The sequence below is a fragment of the Tetrao urogallus genome (genome assembly GCF_951394365.1).
Source record: "Tetrao urogallus genome assembly, chromosome: 10".
NCBI classification, from domain to species: Eukaryota; Metazoa; Chordata; class Aves; order Galliformes; family Phasianidae; genus Tetrao; species Tetrao urogallus.
The window spans coordinates 7,253,755-7,271,608 of NC_136823.1; the positions used below are offsets into that span (position 1 = coordinate 7,253,755).

Here is a 17,854-nt window from a genome sequence, read left to right on the forward strand (position 1 = left end):
ATTTGCCTGCACTAAACACTGCTTCTGTAAAACTGTCATTTTATTATAAAAAAATGTCTAAACATGAGGACATCAGTGTCATACAAAGAGTACACGCATTATAACAAAGACTGAGTAAAATAGATTTTTTTTTTTATTCCTTACTTCTTAACATGCAGTGTTTCCATGTTCAGCCACACCAGGTCACGCTATTCAACAAAATCAATTACAAACCAGTTCTAATTTAGGACAAGGCCTACCATTAGAAAACAACACTCAGGGGAAGAAGACAGCTGGCTCATACCAGATGTCTCTGGAGCCAGTCTGGAAAGAAGCTTAGAGCAAGCTACCTTTCCTCCCTCTAAGAGCTTTGGAAAGAAGAGCAAACCATTTTCTTCTCTAGCTGCCTAGCAGTAAATCCAATTACTTGTAGGCTTATAACAATGCACTTCCTCTGGTCTTTGACACCTACAGCTCATTCACCACTTCTTCACTACCCATACTGCCTTAAGACTAAGAAAACTTGTTAAAAGATGATTAAGATGCACATAAGGAAGATGTATTCCCCATGCATTTCATTAATGAAAGTAAAGGCAACATACATTTCTACCCTTAATCCATATGCAGTTCACAAGATATACATGGCCATGCAATGCACTAATGCTTATCTTCTTGAAATAAACACACACCAGCCTGTAATCCCCTCTTTTTTTAAGCCTGCATTAATCAAATATGTTAAGAAAAAAACCAAGCACAGAAAGCAGGGCAGAGCTCTGGAGCTGGCACATCACCTAAACTCTCATGCTGCAGAGCTGATGGGGCAGCCGAGAGGTGCCATCACAGCAATCACAGAAAGTGTCAATCATTCCAGCCTCCAGTTTCTTCTGGTCAGCTAGGATTCAGGAGTAATTCTGCAGCGTATAGACTGCTCAGTAAATAGATATTTGTATGTACCTCTACATTACCACTCCTAAAGAAAAAACAGCACAAGTCTGCAATTCCTCCCAGTTTTCTAGCAGCTAAGACCCTTCAGTAGAGTTCAACCGGGTTTACTTCAAGAAAGATTAGATTAAAAAAGGCAACAGACTTAACCAGGAAAATTAGTTTCAAAGCTTCTAATCATACACACTGCTTATTTATCCAGATTTTCATTATTCAGTACAACTTTCTCTATTTGTATGCAAGCATTAACCTGCAAACCTAACTCAGAATCTGGGGGCCAATCTACTCTGCCAGACAATTTCTAAGAATTGCAACATGTGCTGGTTTGGCTGAAGCAGCTCAATACTGTACAAACGTTTCTATGGCGACACCATCAGAGTACATTTTGTTCTAGCACCCCACATGGTCATACAGTCCTGACTTGGGACTTGTATAAATGTAAATCCAAAACTAGGGATGAGAGAAGGCAAGATGAAAGAAACAGAACACTTTGCTGAGATTTAAGTGTCAGTGTGGCTACATCAGGAAAAATAAACACTTCAGTTAAAGGGCAAATTCTGGACAGCTGAAGTCATGCATGTTCTGCCTTGTAGGTGAAAGGAAGGCTTGTGGCTTTGGACTCTCCTTTCCTCACTAGTTGTTCCAAAAGCTTTCAACAAAACATCTTCCCATTGAAATGATACTAGCTGGTATAAAAAAAAAATTTCAACAAGTATATCAATTTTACAGAGGCATTTCAGAAATATTCCTACAGAGCATTTCACAATTGTTTTTTTTGTGTCCACTACAAGGTGTTACTTACCTTTTTCTTTTTTTTTTTTTCTTAAAGAATAATAAAAATTATCTTCTCATGTAGACAAGCATAAATACCTCTTCAGTGTAGCCTTGTGCAGGTTACATTCAGATGCTGGTGGGAGTAAATGCCCCAAACTCTGCACCCCCAAAACTCAGATACAAGCAATGAGCTAGAACTGGAAGAGTATCTCAAAATAGTTTAGGTCAGATGGCTGAAATAGGTTAAATCAAGCCTTCAAGCTAACCTCAGTATAAAAATATTACAACTTTCATGTCAGAAAGCAATAAAGTTCCAGAAAGACTTGGATTCTGGCAAATATGAGGAAAAACTCTGCTTTATGCCTATGCCTTTTAGAAATCCTACCCTTCGCTAACAATTTCCACTTGACCCAAATTAATTCCTTCTGAAGTGGTTTGAACACTCCTATGGACTTCTTTCACACTAAGAAGTATTCCAGAATTTTCTAAAGACAACGCTCAGAAACACCTTAGCTGGAGAAAAACATCAAAAGAAAAAGCTTCCACTAACACTAGTCTATACTCTGAGTACGCTCTGTATGCAATCAGGATTAAGACTTCTTTAAACAAGGCCTGCTGTTTCTTTCCATTATATCAGATAGTGGAAGAGGCACACATTCCTTCAGGGACACAGTAGTGGTTGTGACAGTTTGCTCAAGAATAACTGCAGTTACAGCACTAAAAAAATACCTGGCACAACCTCACAGAAGAGTATGGGTGGAGGACAAGGAGAGAGAGAATGTGAGAAGTGAAGATTACAAAGCCTGTGAAGAGTAATTTACTTTCCTTTTGAAAGATAAGCCACCAAAATATAAATGGAAGGCTGGCAATCTTGTTAACTCAATCTGGCACAATAAGGTCAACTCAAACAGCAGGAAAGAGAATGCAAATCTCCTTGCAACCTTTTATGGTTATGTTTTTGAATCGCCGAGGTGCTCAGAAGTCAGTACATTTTCCAATAAGCAACACAACAAAACCCACCTAAACCAACCGGTACTAACAGCCACAATCCAAAATTCCACTGCTCACTACAAAAAAAAACAATGAAACAATATTTTTGGAAGACAAATAGTTACTGAAAAATACACTGAACTAAAGTATGGTAGGGCCTGCTGCCATGCAGAAAAATGCTAAATACCTCTCTCAATATACAAAAATGGCTTCCTCAAATTCTTTTGTTACTCCTAAAGCAGGACACGAGTATTTAAGCATTCTATATTCTAATAATGCAGAAAGACCTAAAAAAATATCACTTAAGTAATGAAAGTAATGAAGGACTTACTACTAGCAGAACTTCAGCTAGCACAGTCAACTTACACCAAATTAATACTTCTTATTTATTTCCATGGAAACTACAAGAGATAGAGCACAATAACACTATTTGAGCGTCCTGTAGCTGAGAATTTGTTGTCTTTCAACAGTCACCACCACTAGCTATGCATTTTTGCCAGCAGTGAACAAGGCCCATGCGCTGAGCTAGTAAAGTCTGTACCAGCAGAAGTGCCCTGCTGCCACCACTGCTGAAATGCAACACCTACCACTCACTGAGCTCATGTCTACTGTTTGGCCTCCATAAACATTCAGCAAGCACCAATATCAGTGGATGCCATTTTTTCCACATAGAGGAATTTAATCCTATCCCTTTGCTTCATACACACATCCATGTCGGATGCCCTTTTGTCAGACTGCCCGTCTGCTGCCATCCGTCACACGACAGCAACATGCCATGGAATACTGCCTTTCCACCAACAGTCAACTCTGATGTCATGGGCCAACGTAATACAGGAGGAGAATTACTTTCAGAGCAGTCCTTGTAGTAGCAAAAGACAATCACACTGACACAGGGGTCCATGCTGCTCAGAACAATGTAACTATCTGCATTCTGTAAGTATTAAATCAGTAAGTTTTTATAACTACATATTTCTCTAGTTTCACTTGCATCAGAAGTTTTAAGTGACATTGGTCAAGACAGGCATGAAACAGATTTTTAGGAATGTTAACTCTAATTTCAGTTTCCAAGATGTTGCAACCCACAATCATTCCAATACAAAAAAAAAAAAAAATAATCAGCAATTCATCTTGAAATGACATTCACACTACATCTACTTTACATATCATGTTTGCCTGTCTTTGAAGATGGCATGACTTGAAAGACATTTTGTTGATTAAGGCATCCAGCAGAAAATTCAGAAAGCAGTAATGGTGAAGAAAAGCAAAGTAGAGTACAAAGGAAGAGAAAATACTCCATAAAACACATTCTGCATTTTTGCTGGGGTGACTACCCCATCCCATGCTTCAAAACTCTTCCCTTTTGCAGAATCACAGAACTGCAGGGGTTATACTGAAAATGTATTTAAGTCTATTCTCATCCTCTTCAACAGACCAGACAATCAGCAGCACAACACACCTGAAGCAAAGAAATAACCACAAGAAGACTCTCTACCTTCCAATCACTAAGCACATCATACTGCAAACTTAACCAGCTTCAGCTTCCCTTGGCCTCTCTTGTTCAGACTTCGACACTCTGAAGTCCTTCCCAGCAGTGCCAGTGCAACCATCCGCACTACAGAACAGACGCGGTAACTGTACAGCTGTACAGACAGCAGCTTGAACAGTTTGTTACTGCAAACACAACTTCTAAAGTTACTTTAAAATGAGATCATTTCAGAAATGCTCCTGCTGCACAGCCTGTGAAGAGACTTCAGGAGTCTCAGGAGCTACAAAATAAGAGCAGACATGGCAGCATTATAAACAATCTTTTATCTCCAGAACAAGAAAAAATAATGAAATCAACACTGAATAATAACCCAGCAATTTAGCAACAACAAGCCTTTTTATTTCACTATTCAGCCAATGCTCCTTATGCAATTTTTAGTTCTGCAATATTTCTCTCCATGCAAAACAAAAGTACAATATATAGTGGTTGTATTACATAAAAGAATTACAAAGAACAAAACAGCAGTACTTACTTAGCCATGAGTTTTGCTATTCGATGACAGTCATTCTTGTCATAAAACCAGATACTGTAAATTGACACTTGAAAACAAGGAAAAAAAAGGCAGTGTAAGACAACAGTTGGTAAATAAATCAGTAGAAAGGAAGCAAAAAACCAGCCCATTGGCTCTGCAATATGTGAATTAACATCAACTCAAACGTCCTCTGCATGATCAAATACCTTTTAAATAAGTGATTACAAATAGCATGTAAGCAAACACATACACAGTGTAAATCAGATTAAATGGATGCATGACAAGACTTTGATGTTTGATCACAAATAAAAATATCAAGGAAATAACATACCAGATGCCTTCTTGCTACAGTTGCAACCCTCTACTTAAAATGGCAGATTTTACCACTAAACTAGGCTAAAGACCACCCTTGTGTCAGGGTTTTTTTGTTTTTTGTTTTTTGAACACTCATTTTTAAATTTGTCAGTTTTTGAAGTTCACCAAACACATTCAAGTTTGAGTTACGAGAATTCAGTCAGAGGCTCTGTGGAAGGTGCCCTCTCCAAATTCTTTTTTCTAAGGAGTAATAGTATTGGAAGGAAGTGGCAGCAAAGCTCCAATCACACTTTCACATTCACGGAGCAGCTTAAAGCTAGATGCAGATTGAACACTACTCATTGAAGGCAGCAATGACAAAACAGCAAGGGCAAAAGGTTTGCAGCTCAGCAAGGCACCAAGCTCAACCTGGCTTTCAGGACAAGGAAAACTCCCCGAAAGCTGGCCAAATTAGATACTGACCATTCAGCTGAAAGACATCAGAAACATGGTTAGCAGTGCCACATGGAATTTATTTAGCAACCACATCGTAATGATGTCATTTTTACCCTCACACATCCTCATCTCCTCATGGGATGGCCCACAGCTGTGCCAACACAACAGATCTTCTGAACAATTTTTGATTCAATTCACACAGCTAGTTATTTCATATCTTGCTTCACCAATGAAATTTACCAATGCAGAGCGTAAAATTTCTCAAAAGGCAATTAGACACTTTACATGTCGCCACTAGATTGTTTTCATGCCTGAAAAAGATATTTTTAGCCTAAGTCATCTTTATATTGATGCTCATGCCAATATTTTTACTAATTGAAATCTGTAAAGGGAAAGAATGAGTTAAAGATACATATTTGTAACTAACTTTTTGTAACTAGTAACATCTTGACACTTCAAGATTTTTATTATTTAAAGTCCCTTCCTGCCCTCCCAACTCAAAATCTCAACCAAAGCCCATTCAAAATTACTTTGTCACACCAAAAATTTCAGAACTTCTAGTTACCCTAGTCTTACTGTATCAGACAAAACTGCTGTGCCCACATGTTATTTCTATAACAACATCCTAAGACAAACCACAGTCCTACTTTACTTTATCTTGTTATTGTTCTAAACAACTACATTCAAGTATGTTTCTTTAGAAGTTCTAGAATAAGTAATAACCAATAAAGCTCTTCTAGTCATAAGCAAATAAGTCAATATAGCACAATTTAAAGCCTGTCCTAGAAAACAACATAAGCCAATTAAAAAGCACTTCATACGTGTAGACAATGTTTATGAAACATTTATGAAAATTGACTTTAATATAACTGGCCATCTATCACATCGAAACCTAAAACATTTCAGTTTGAGCTATTTCTTTAGTCATAAAGTAGATTTTAATGCTAAATAAAAGCTCCTTCCTTCCCTACTATCTTTTAGTAGATACACTACTAAAAGAAGAAAGCTTCTTCAAAAGCATACTTACTGAAGAAATAAAGATAAGGAACCTATAATGATAACTTAATGGGACCAATGATAAGAGTAGCACACTGTTCTGAAGTAGATTCAAAAACTTGGCTCTGTCTACAGAGTATCATTCCCACCTCACCAGACACTTTGTAGTACTGACAAATAATTGCAAGGAGTCACCAAAGAACACTAACAATATTACAAAGATCTACAGCAGATTATGAACATGTGACCTTGGGCATTACATTAAACAGAGTCCAACAGACTCAAGCGTTCACCTTCCTCTTTTAGAAAGAGGACTCCTTTGTACCATCAGTTCAGCTCTCTCAGACATTCTTCAACTCTCTGCATCAACTGATCACTACATATGATACAACTTTAGCTATCAGCATCCTTGTATTAGACTCAGTACTTCTCCAACCTGGATTGTCAGATCCAGTAAACATTGGCTGAACGTTGGACATCTCATGGCATGTCTTTCCACTACAACTCTATACCAGTTTCATCCAACCTCTCTGCTCACTTAATTTTCCACCTACTTCAACACTTCTACTCTGTCTTTTCTGTACTCACTGCTAGGCAGCATCTTCAGTAATTAAGTGGAGTCAATCTGTAATCATCATCAATATCTTTCAGTTGGATTCACTTTACATTAACAGATGAAGTCATGAGTAACTCATATCAAAGCCAAACCAGACAATAAATTACTGGCAAATTGTTCATCAATTCTTCATCTAAATTGTTCTCAGGCATTAGGTATCCGGGCAAGTTCATTATGCCACTTTTATTAATAACAGCAATTCAAGTATTACACAAGTAATATCCAACTTCTCATGTTTACCTCTTCTACACTGGGATCCTGCTGCTTCATGGAGCAGCCAGATTACTGTTCCAATGCTGTCCAGCTACCAGATCCAACTCAGAGCAGGGACAACACAACACCACACCAAGAGAGGCCATACACTGGCAACATAACGAAGGCTTCATTACACGCCTGCAGGTTTCATTTTGAATTAGTGGAAAGAGACAGCCTTACCACTCACACTCTCACAACTTTGCTATTACTTATACTACCTCAATCCACCCTCGTGTCAGTTTCATCCAGACCAGTTCCTTGATATTGTTTACACATCAGCTTGACAACCATGCTGTCTGTCACAAGAGAGAGGACACAAACAAGACACTCAGGGCTGCAGAGGAGGGCAAAGTTGCTGAAACGTTCATGAGAATGTTGCCTGAGAATACTGTGTTGAAAGAGAAGTATGTGGGGTTCATCAGGAGTGCCAGTTTGAGAGACTGCAGACGCTACCACTCTCTTGCCTAAGGCAGGTTAGCCATCTGTGCAGATATGGCTTGATCTCATACAAAAAGATGATACATTTTAAAAAGTTACCATAACTAGTTGGAAGACTTCATGGGAAGAGAGAAAAAATATTTTACACTTCCATTTTATACATTATACAGTGACTGAAGCAGAAAGAGTCAAACTCTGTGAAGAAAGGCTCATATTTTGAAATCGTCCTAAAATATAATACATGACAATAACTTAATTTTATCTCACTCCCATAGAAGAGCTGACATAGGCATCATTTTACATTTCGAATAGTTAAAGACAAATGCACATAATTAATGTCTCTTCAAGCTTGTACTTACTTCAGTAGAAGGATTAGCTGAAATCTCAAGTCTCCCCAGACACTCTGCTCTAATCTCCTTCTCACCAAGATTCCTCATTCACTACTTTTATTTTCCTTAATTTTAATGTTAGCCTTTGCATAGATTTATAAATCAGGACAAATCATTCTATAAAAGTCTCATTCCATTCTTATTATTTTGAATACCTAAGGGCATTTCACAAATGCAGTTCACAATGCTGCACAATCCCACAAGCAGTTGCACAGGGGTAACTCAGCAGGTGGCAAACAACATCCAGGATCCAGAAACTACTTAATTTGATTAAGCATAGCATGGAATGAGAAGCACTACGACTGTGGGATGCTGAGCTATGGCAGAAAACCTCTTGCAGTTAGAATGCCACATTTCAGGTCAAATGGAGTATTTTTAGCACTGCTTAACAGCTTTCAATGTTGTTTCCTCCCTCCCCCTGCTTGCATTGCCTCTTCTGCTGTAAAAGTATCAAGAACAGACTCCTTATCTCTGACTAAACCACTAAGTTGATGTGCTTGCTGGAGAGCCACTCAGCTTCACTACTCAGAGATATCTTGTATGCTACACACTGGCAGCTGAATGGAGAAGAGATAATGAGATTTCCCTTAATAGTAGAGACTTCCTATTTTGAAACCAATCAGAAGTTCTTTCAAAGAATTTTAAAAGCCATTTGAAAGAAAGCAATTTCTTTTGGTTGCGCTGTTCAAAAAACAAGTTTAATTTATGACAATATAAGAGATCCAGAAGACACTGGATCCACACTGCAGGGTTGTAAGTCTCACAACATCCATTACTTTTGTTTTACTAACCACTGCACCATTGGACAAGGAGTAAGAAGCAAGAAGAGAAAAAAAATCCAAACACTGAGTATTTATTTTAATAATTAAGTTTTACGCTTGGCATCTGCCTTTTCAGGATGATGGAAATAAATCCACTCGACCTTCCAAGAGAACTATCCTGCATTGGAAAGCCTTTTAATCCAGACCAACAGCGCCACTGCAGAGGGCAAGTTATAAATGAGAAGGACTCAGAAGAACACTTCTTGAAGAAATTGAGAGGTAAGTTACTCATTATCTAAAACTTTTACTAACTTTATTATTTAGCAAACTTTAGCAATACCTGCAAAAAAATACTGCTGCACAGTAGTGACCACGCTCTAAATTCTCACATTATAGATTAAAAGGAACTACAGGACTTTCAGATTGGTCTATTACTATTTTAACTGGCAGAACCACAAGCATTTTTTAATAGACTTGAACATCCTTTTTCACTAGATACGAGTAAGAGGAAGCAAGCTAAGGTTGGTGAGAAATACACCACTAGAATTCAGTGCTTTACAAACACATGCTCTGAACACCCTGAAGAACATCCATGCATCCAGACAGAAAGCTAGTCAAGGTTCAAATGTACACAACAATATATTGCAGATTAAGCAAAAATAAATAACACATTAAATATGAAACAAGCTAGTTAACTTTTGAGAAGAACTCTAAATGAAAACATCTGCTATATCACCAAAAGAATTTAACTGCATTTCTTTCTTGATTCATTCTTACTAGGAGATATTAGTTTTCTTATTCTGTCTAGCAATAGAAGAATACTTTCTTTTACCACTGCATCTGGTATAATGTTTAACAGCACCTCATTCACCACACTGCTGTCGTTTTTGCTTTAGGATGTGACTGCAATGAATAAAAAGCTCAAATTGTAACAGTGTTTATAATGCTGCTTGAAAAGTATACATAGCCTGTTTCAAAAATTTCAGGTTTTCATACTGTTTTTAGGCTTACATTGTCAGAATAATTTTCTCAGATTTCTCAGTTAACTGCAAAAATACTAACAAAGTATTGTTTTCTGAGGAACAATAGACATCAGGCTTCAAGTATTAAGTGAACCCAACAGACAGCAGGTATAAGAAAGATATCCTATCATTTGATCTATTCTGGTAGTAGCATAGCCATGAAAAGCTCCTCATTCCAACCTGCATAAACAGGGAAAAACAAAAACAATTGAAGAGAGGTCTCCCTTCCATTGGAATAATTCAATTCCCTCAGTTGTTCTTAGAATGTTTTAAGAACTCGAAAAATCCTTCATGTAAATAGATAAAGAATCTCAAGTTTCAGCTTAGCAAAGTTTAGTTTTATCACACAGCAATCTAAAAATCCCATTGTATATACAAAACATAATTTGAACAAATCCAACTGTAAAACAATGGTAAAACCCACAAACATTGTCATCTAGCTTGACAGGCAGATCATTCTTACAGGCCCTGGCCAAATCAAAACAATGGTTATGTTCAATTCGCAAAATTTCTCTTAAAACTCGTTAGTGGCTCTGCATAGACTGCTGTACATCACCCAACATCCTCAGGACAGCTCCCATGTCACTTAAGAAGTGCCAGAGGCCTGAACACAAGATAATAAGATAATACATAAGATAATAATGGCAAAATCCAGGGCTAATGAAACTGTGAAGTTTAGAAAACAGTACCATCATCTCTTATAAATATCGTTGACATAGAGCCTGTCTCAAATGGTGGCACAACGGCACAGTGGCACAATGCTGTTTTGATCATCTTTTATTTCTGCCATGCCCTGGGGAAGCATAAAGCATGATTTGCCATTGATCCTGTTATAACCTAAATATACTGCTGTTTGGCAGAGTCAAACAGCAGTAAAAACAAACGTGATTTTGCAGTTCTAAATCAGGTAGTCTGAACTGGCAAGCTAAGGAAACAACTGTCAGTTCAATAGTTCAGCAATTTTAACAGGACAACTTAGAGTCTTCCTCAAGAAGGATAGAGAAAACAGCCTAACAAATAAGATTACTGCCAGCACTCTAAGCGGCATTTTGATCTTGTTCAACCTAGCAGTCCATCCTCTCCATCATTAAAAGATCTTTGAAGAACTACACATTAAATTTTTCAGTTAGACAGCACAAAGCCCTCAGAGGTGTGCATTGCCTTACCCACTGACTTAGTCAGAAAAAAACGTAGTTTTCACACCAGCAGACAGCTGAGCAGAAGCAGATCGTTTACTGCATGAAGAGATCCTTCACCAGTAATTGCCTCACTTACATACATGTGTTGAAGTTTGTAAATACAAACCAGTCCTAGAGGTGACATTTTTATCCGCTTTATGTTTTTGGAATACTAAGCAGATAGAGGAAAATGTATTTAATACTGAACATTTCCACTACATGTACACATTTTTTTCCCTAATTAATTCAATGAATGGAGGTCAGGCAATTGGGGAAGTTGCATTCAGGGAAGAAAATTCCAAACCCAACAACTAAAAGCAGAATATAATAGAGTTAGCAGCACTGAAATAACAACGAATAAAAAAAAATCTAGATATAGTTTTCTGTAGGGGATGGTGCAGAGAAGGACAAGATGGGATTAACATTCGACTCTTCTCCTAGGTACACTGAAGCGTAGCCAAAACAGCATTCCTATTTGCCATTCAAGGGGACATTAGGTGATATGCAGTAGAGATTGTGTTGAGGAAGCAATTTATCCAGACACAGGCTCTCCAAGTAATTTAGTAAGACCGTATCATTATGTAGCAAACTAATTTCAAGAACTTAGTCCAAATCAAGGGCATAAAAAGACAGTTTTTATATCATGAGAGCTCTCTAATCTTTGGCATATCTTTTATTCCACCAGCCTTCAAGAGAGCTTCATAGACAAACCCCTTCATTTCCTCTATAAGGGCTATCTCAATTCTAGATTGAACTTTTTGGAGCAATAGGATTTTTACTGTGTGCCTAACTGGAACACAGTACATGGGGACTCTGACTTAACTGCTAACCCAGTGCTGACACTAGAAATCAAGTAGTAGCAAGAATATATGACTTCTTTTTTAAACCATACATCTCCTAGCACTCACAAATTGCTGGAGCCTAGATCTGCAGAAATTTAGCAGACATTTTTCTCCAGAGTACACACAGTACTCTAGAGAAAGAAACTAACACCTACAGCTAGGTAATTCTCTCAATCCCTTCAAAGAACCACTGATGAATATTTAAAATTTCTTTTTTTAAAAAAAGCATAAAGTCTCAATTGTGGCTCTTGAAGCCCTCAGAACTACTTAATAACATTCATCACCAAGTGTAGCAAGTAAATGGATCAATGCAGTGGGAAAGGCATCGCAACAAAGGTGTGATGACAAAAGGACTGGCACAATGAAGAGGTACTATAAGGAAAGGAAGGAAGACTGCTCATCCACATCAGACGATTCTAGTTTCACGGGGAAAAGCTTCACTAAGGAGGAATCTCCAACGGAGATCCTTCCCTAGCAGCAGTCAGCCCTTAACTGAAGTCTAAGAGAGGTGCAGCCAAGTTCCACCCCTTCCTGTCACACAGCTGAATTGCCTTCACCTGTGCTCCCAGGGCTGACCAGGTCCTTTCCCAGGTGCTCAATCAGTGGTTCAGGCCAGACTCAACAGTTACCACACACCAAGAAAATTATCAATCTTCAGTATTCTTGTAGCACTGTATATGTTCAGATTAAATCAATGAGGCCATTAATTAAAAACATGAGAATAACAATATTGAACTTTCATAGTCAAACCCTTTTTTATTGAAAGCAGGTGATCATAATGCATTGCACTGCTACTTACATAAATCTAGCACTGTAGGCACAAAGCACCACACATCCCACTGGAACCTGGCCACTGCATTATGCTTGAAACACACCACAGTAATAGAAAGCAGTCTAGGTTATAAAACAGAATACTACATTCGTATGGATTAGAGGAAGTTATACTCACAGCTAGCATTTCTGTAGAGAAGAAAAGGTTCATGAAGCTGAAACTCCAAGTCTTTATTCACTGGTTCAACTAAGTTGTGCATGTTCAGTCGATTCACTATTGTAAAAACATGGTATGGAGAAGCAGACCTATTGTTTCAATTAAAACAAAAGCAAGGATTGAGACCTTGAACAACACAGTTTTCTGAAACAGTTATGAATTAATCCTCAAAACTCCATTATTTTATGAACTGACACTCTAGTAGCCCTGAATATCCAATATTTGTTCTTTTCTTCCAAGTCATCTCCTGGCGAGCCAACTAATGTCAATTTAAAATCATGCTTAACTCAACTACGATTAGAATTAACATAACAGTTGTGAACTACAGAATCAAAGATATGCTGCAAAAAAAAAAAAAAAAAAAAAAGAAAAAAAAGGAAAAAAAGAAAATGCTGTTCAAAAACAAATATGTTGTACCCATAAGCAGCCACATAATGAACACAGCAGCACAATGAAGGCCTCTGGGGCAGTAGTTTGTTTTAGGTCACTCATGTCTAATAAAAATAATTAGCTAAGAAAACAAAAGATACTCGGGCAAAAATCAGACATAATTAGGTATTAAGTATAAAGATTTTTATAGCAACATGGCCATGTTTACTGAATGACCAGCAACAAAATCTGCCAAGAGCTGCTATGGAGGAGGCAAACAGTCCTTGCCATTCCAAGGCTGTCTTTAATGTTCCTAACAGAGCTTTTGTGAAATAAACAGGCTGTCATGGGAAAACTCTCTCTTTAGTTTTTAATTTGATTGTTTTTCCTACACTATTTCCAAACTTGGAACTCAAGCAAAGTTAAGAGCACTAGGTTATTCTCATCCCTTTATAGTGCCAAGACAAAATTATTGGAACAACCTATAGTTTGTGACAGTATGCTTTGGGACAGGTTGATTATGTCTGCATTACTCACATCATACACACATCAGACTTATTTCATTGTTAGGTTTCTGATTTGCAACTTAAAATGTTTATTATTAGTTGTATTTATGGAGTGCTTCTGAAAAAAATAATTCCTGTTCAATCCTTTTCTTTACCACAAGTAATTGTGAATTTCTTTCTGTTCTAATGAGGAAATCAAGAGGCCCCCAAGTGACTTAACTAGCATCATCCATTTACAGAACCAGACAGGATATGAAAGAAATAAAGTGATGAGAGATTTTTTAATTTGTCATCTATACTGTTTTCATTAGCAACTTCACACGTGTTAGAAAGCCAAGGATTTCTCAGCATTTAACAAACACAAAACCAAATGCTACTGTATTAACAAATGCAGATTGATAAACTACATTTCTGTGTGGATACATATGAAGCAATTACTAAGTATGACAATTTTTCAGCAGTAATTTTAACAGGGTCATTCGCCTTTGCACAGTTTAGTCCTCTCAAAATACACACATATGTTAATCACTAGACAAACATTACTGCATGCAATAAATCTACTATGAAAGCTGCATATGGAGTCACATGAGTCTTCTTTTCTTCTTAGAGCAGACAAGAAGACATGAAAATAACCCTTACCTTTTGTACACAAACAAGGTACCTTCTATGTCAGTCTTCTCCTACAAAAAACAGTACATATGTTTAGGGAATATCCTCGCTAGCTTCTGTGTAATGTTTTAATTAGAGGTATCGTTTACAATATTCTTATCTTGCCACAGAAGTTTGCCATCCCTCCTTTTCAGCAATGACCTCCTTTTTCCCTAGTAAAACTAGGGAAATTAAATCCACTTCCAGGAGATGTACTTCACGTTCTTAACTCACTGATGTGTTACACAGCATACGCCCAGCCTGACCAGTCAGAGCCGAATGCCTTGCTCACAGCTCCTTATTCTCAGACACTGGCTGCTATCTGCACACAGCAGACAGGTCATTTACTTAAATGCCCACAGTACCAGCACAGACAACAACAAAACAACGTAGCTATGCACCACAGCTGCTTCCCACTTGAAATTTCCAAGCTTACCACACGTGTCAAGGTCCCCAGTGCTGAGAGCCACACACAGCTCCAGGGCTGAGCACAAGAAGGTGAACTGCAGCGCATTTATGCCTTCTGAGCTTTGTGATGAAACGGCAGCAGTCAGAGAAAGTTGGAGGGGCACGGTACGGCTATGCTCTGACCCTGGGTAGTGCTTCTTCCTTAACCAACACCGCTAAAGGTGCCTCTTCCCTGCCGTTCGGACACCAAGACCCAAACCAGAAAGGAAAGCACCTCAGGCCAAAGCTACGCTTTAACGCAATGACGAACGCTGCTTCTCAAAGCCCGCTGTTCCTAAAATAGGCCTGCGAGCAACAACCGACGGCGAGACCCATCGAGCCGCCCGCCCTGCGGCACCAACCCCCGCCCCGCCGCCGCTCCGGCACGGACCGGGCACAGCTCTCCTCAGGCAAAACCGCCTCCCGAGCCGAACCCTGCCGGGGGAAGGCCCTAAATCCCAAACCGGGCGGCCGCGGCCCCATCGCGACCCGCCGCCCCGCGGCCGGAAGAGCCGGGAGAGCCGTTCCCCACTTACCCACTCGTTAGCCTTCGGGCTGAAGCTGTAGAGCGCGACCTGCCCGGTCACGTCGGCGATACTGGTGATGTACGGATCGTGCTGCTTGAGGGCCGCCAAGCTGATCTCCTGCCCCGCTCTGCTCGCCGCCTCCATCTTGGCTCCCGGCAGCCACCCGCGGGGGCGGGCGAGAAGCGGCCGCGCGGTGTCACTGTGCGCACGGCACCGCCGCCGGCCGGAACGCTGAGCTCCGCGCCTGACGTTCCGCCCGCGCTCTGGGCCCCCGCTGCGCCCTGCTCAGCCCCACGGCAGAGCACGGTGGTACGCGGGGCTGGCTGAGTAACCCCGGGGTGTAGCTGTAACCCCCTTTACTCAGAACAAAGCACAAACAAAATAAATGCTCCCTTTTACTTTGTTACGCGGCAGCTGTCTTTGCATTTAACGAATCCGCTGTGATCATTTAAATTGCCGTCGGTGGAATTGCCATCAGCCGTGCTGCCATGAGATGAAAAGACACACTCTGTGTAAAAAATGAAGAGACTGAAAATTCAAAGTCATGTGACACCGTGTCTCACCATGGGGTATCCTCCAGTACTATATGCCTATACAAAGACACCCAGTGTGAACTGCGTCAGATGAGATGTTCAGCTTACACAGTTTGCACAGTTATCTCCCCACATCTGGGCATGCCTGGAGGAGGAATGGCACGAGAAATACAAAACTTCAAAGCTCACCATAGCCCAAGACTGTGGGAAGATGTTGTGTGCTCCATCCTGTACTGCAGAGCAGCACTTATGGGGCTTTCCTGTGCTGCAGGAGGAGCTGCAGAAAATGGTGCAGTCAGTGCTACAGACTCAGTGGTTCTAATCTGGTGTCTGATTATTCCACAGTCTACAGCAGGATATGGAAATATGAAAACCCTTCTGAGGACACAGAGAACGTCATGTAAGCTCTCCCTTACCACAGGTGATGTTCTTTACTGTAGATAGATAGACTTCTAGCAGTTAGCTCTTTAGTTTAATCTTCTAGGGGAATTGCCAGGTCTCTGCCTGAATCAGTGGCTGAGCATCAGGTACAGCTAAACTGGAGAGCTCAGGATCAAGCAATGCACTCGAGTGGTCCAAAGAGGTGGGGCCTGGATCCATCCCTCCTCTCATTTAAGGGTAGGGTTAGCAGACAAGGGAACTGCATCTCGTTGAGTCTGCATTTCTTTGGAGCTGTTGCTGGTTATTGGAAGGAATTAGTCAATTTCTTTTCTTTTTCTGTCATTCTGTTTTATATTGCTTGTATTCTTGGAAGAAGTTTTGTCATTGCCTTTGTTTGCCTTGTCTATCCTTTTCTATATAGGCAGGTGTTTAAGGTATGATAAGGGTCTGGCTGTTGTGTGGCTCCATAAAAAGTCTTTCTGACAAATAGTAGAAAAGTCAAGTTCCAGTAGGATGCAACTTACTTATTTTCCAAGTAATTCTTCTTTTTTTGAGTGAACGCTAATTTATTTATTTTGATGTCAGACAGTTCAAGTATGAAGTCATTTCATTTTTTTAAAAAAAGGTGATCTAGACAAAAAATTCCTATGTATTTCATTCCACTAACTTGCCACAGAATCATGAGAACTAAACATGAGCTAAAGAAAAATCACACAAATTACGGAGAACAAGCCATGAAGAAAGCCCCATGAATCTTCCGTCTCTTCTTTCTCTGAGGAGGTCTCATCTATAAAACTCAGATTTTCACTGGTTCTCTTGGTGAAGTGCATAAAATCAATTCCATCAAAGGGTAGAGAATGACACGTAATATGATGTCAGAGAAACTTTGTAAAAATGTCTAGTCATGATTTAATAATGCTCCAAGTTTAGTAATAATGACAGAATGAAAAAGTCCAATTCTGAAAGGAATATTTGTAAAGAAGACATTCAACATTCAAAGGGCTCAAATGACAAATGACAAAAACTTTTTAACAGTTGATTTTAAATAGCATCTGAAACACCAATCAATTTATTTCTATAAGGTCGCATAAAGCAAAGGTATCTTAAAACAAAAAAACTTGACGAAGAACAGCTTTCTGCTATGCCAGACCTTTTCAGCTGTGAAAACTTCTTGACTGTATCTTAAATTAAAAATGAAACATAAGGAGCAGTGCTTTCCAGTTATGGAATTGTTATGGATTGTTTTCCTCCTTTGCCTGCTAATTCCACTTCTGCATTTGAGAGATTTATTCTCTCTGCCCTTTTTCACTGCTGTTGCCTTGCAAGAATACATTTTATATCAGAAATGAGTCATATGACCTGCCATCTGCTTCCTCAACCTTGAAGGACGCTGAAGTGTATGATATACTTAGATCTGAGCTGTGACCTATGTGAACTGAAATGTTTGTTGTCTCCATTCAGGCCTGTTCTGATTATTGTATATCGCAGATTTCTTTGTCCTTCTC

At 39.3% G+C, this 17,854-nt stretch overlaps 1 protein-coding gene across 1 annotated transcript in view; it reads right to left on the reverse strand.

The window, feature by feature from the left end:
• Nucleotides 1-15,579, reverse strand: part of DCP1A (decapping mRNA 1A) — a gene marked incomplete at both ends in the record, with an annotated part of 28,788 nt that extends 13,209 nt beyond the window's left edge. Inside the window, 4 exons of the mRNA XM_079540161.1 lie at nucleotides 4,704-4,770; nucleotides 12,900-13,027; nucleotides 14,453-14,493; nucleotides 15,445-15,579. Of these exons, the coding sequence (XP_079396287.1) occupies nucleotides 4,704-4,770; nucleotides 12,900-13,027; nucleotides 14,453-14,493; nucleotides 15,445-15,579 (371 nt within the window). The remainder of the gene's footprint in view (nucleotides 1-4,703; nucleotides 4,771-12,899; nucleotides 13,028-14,452; nucleotides 14,494-15,444) is intronic.
• Between the last annotated feature and the right edge of the window lie 2,275 nt (nucleotides 15,580-17,854).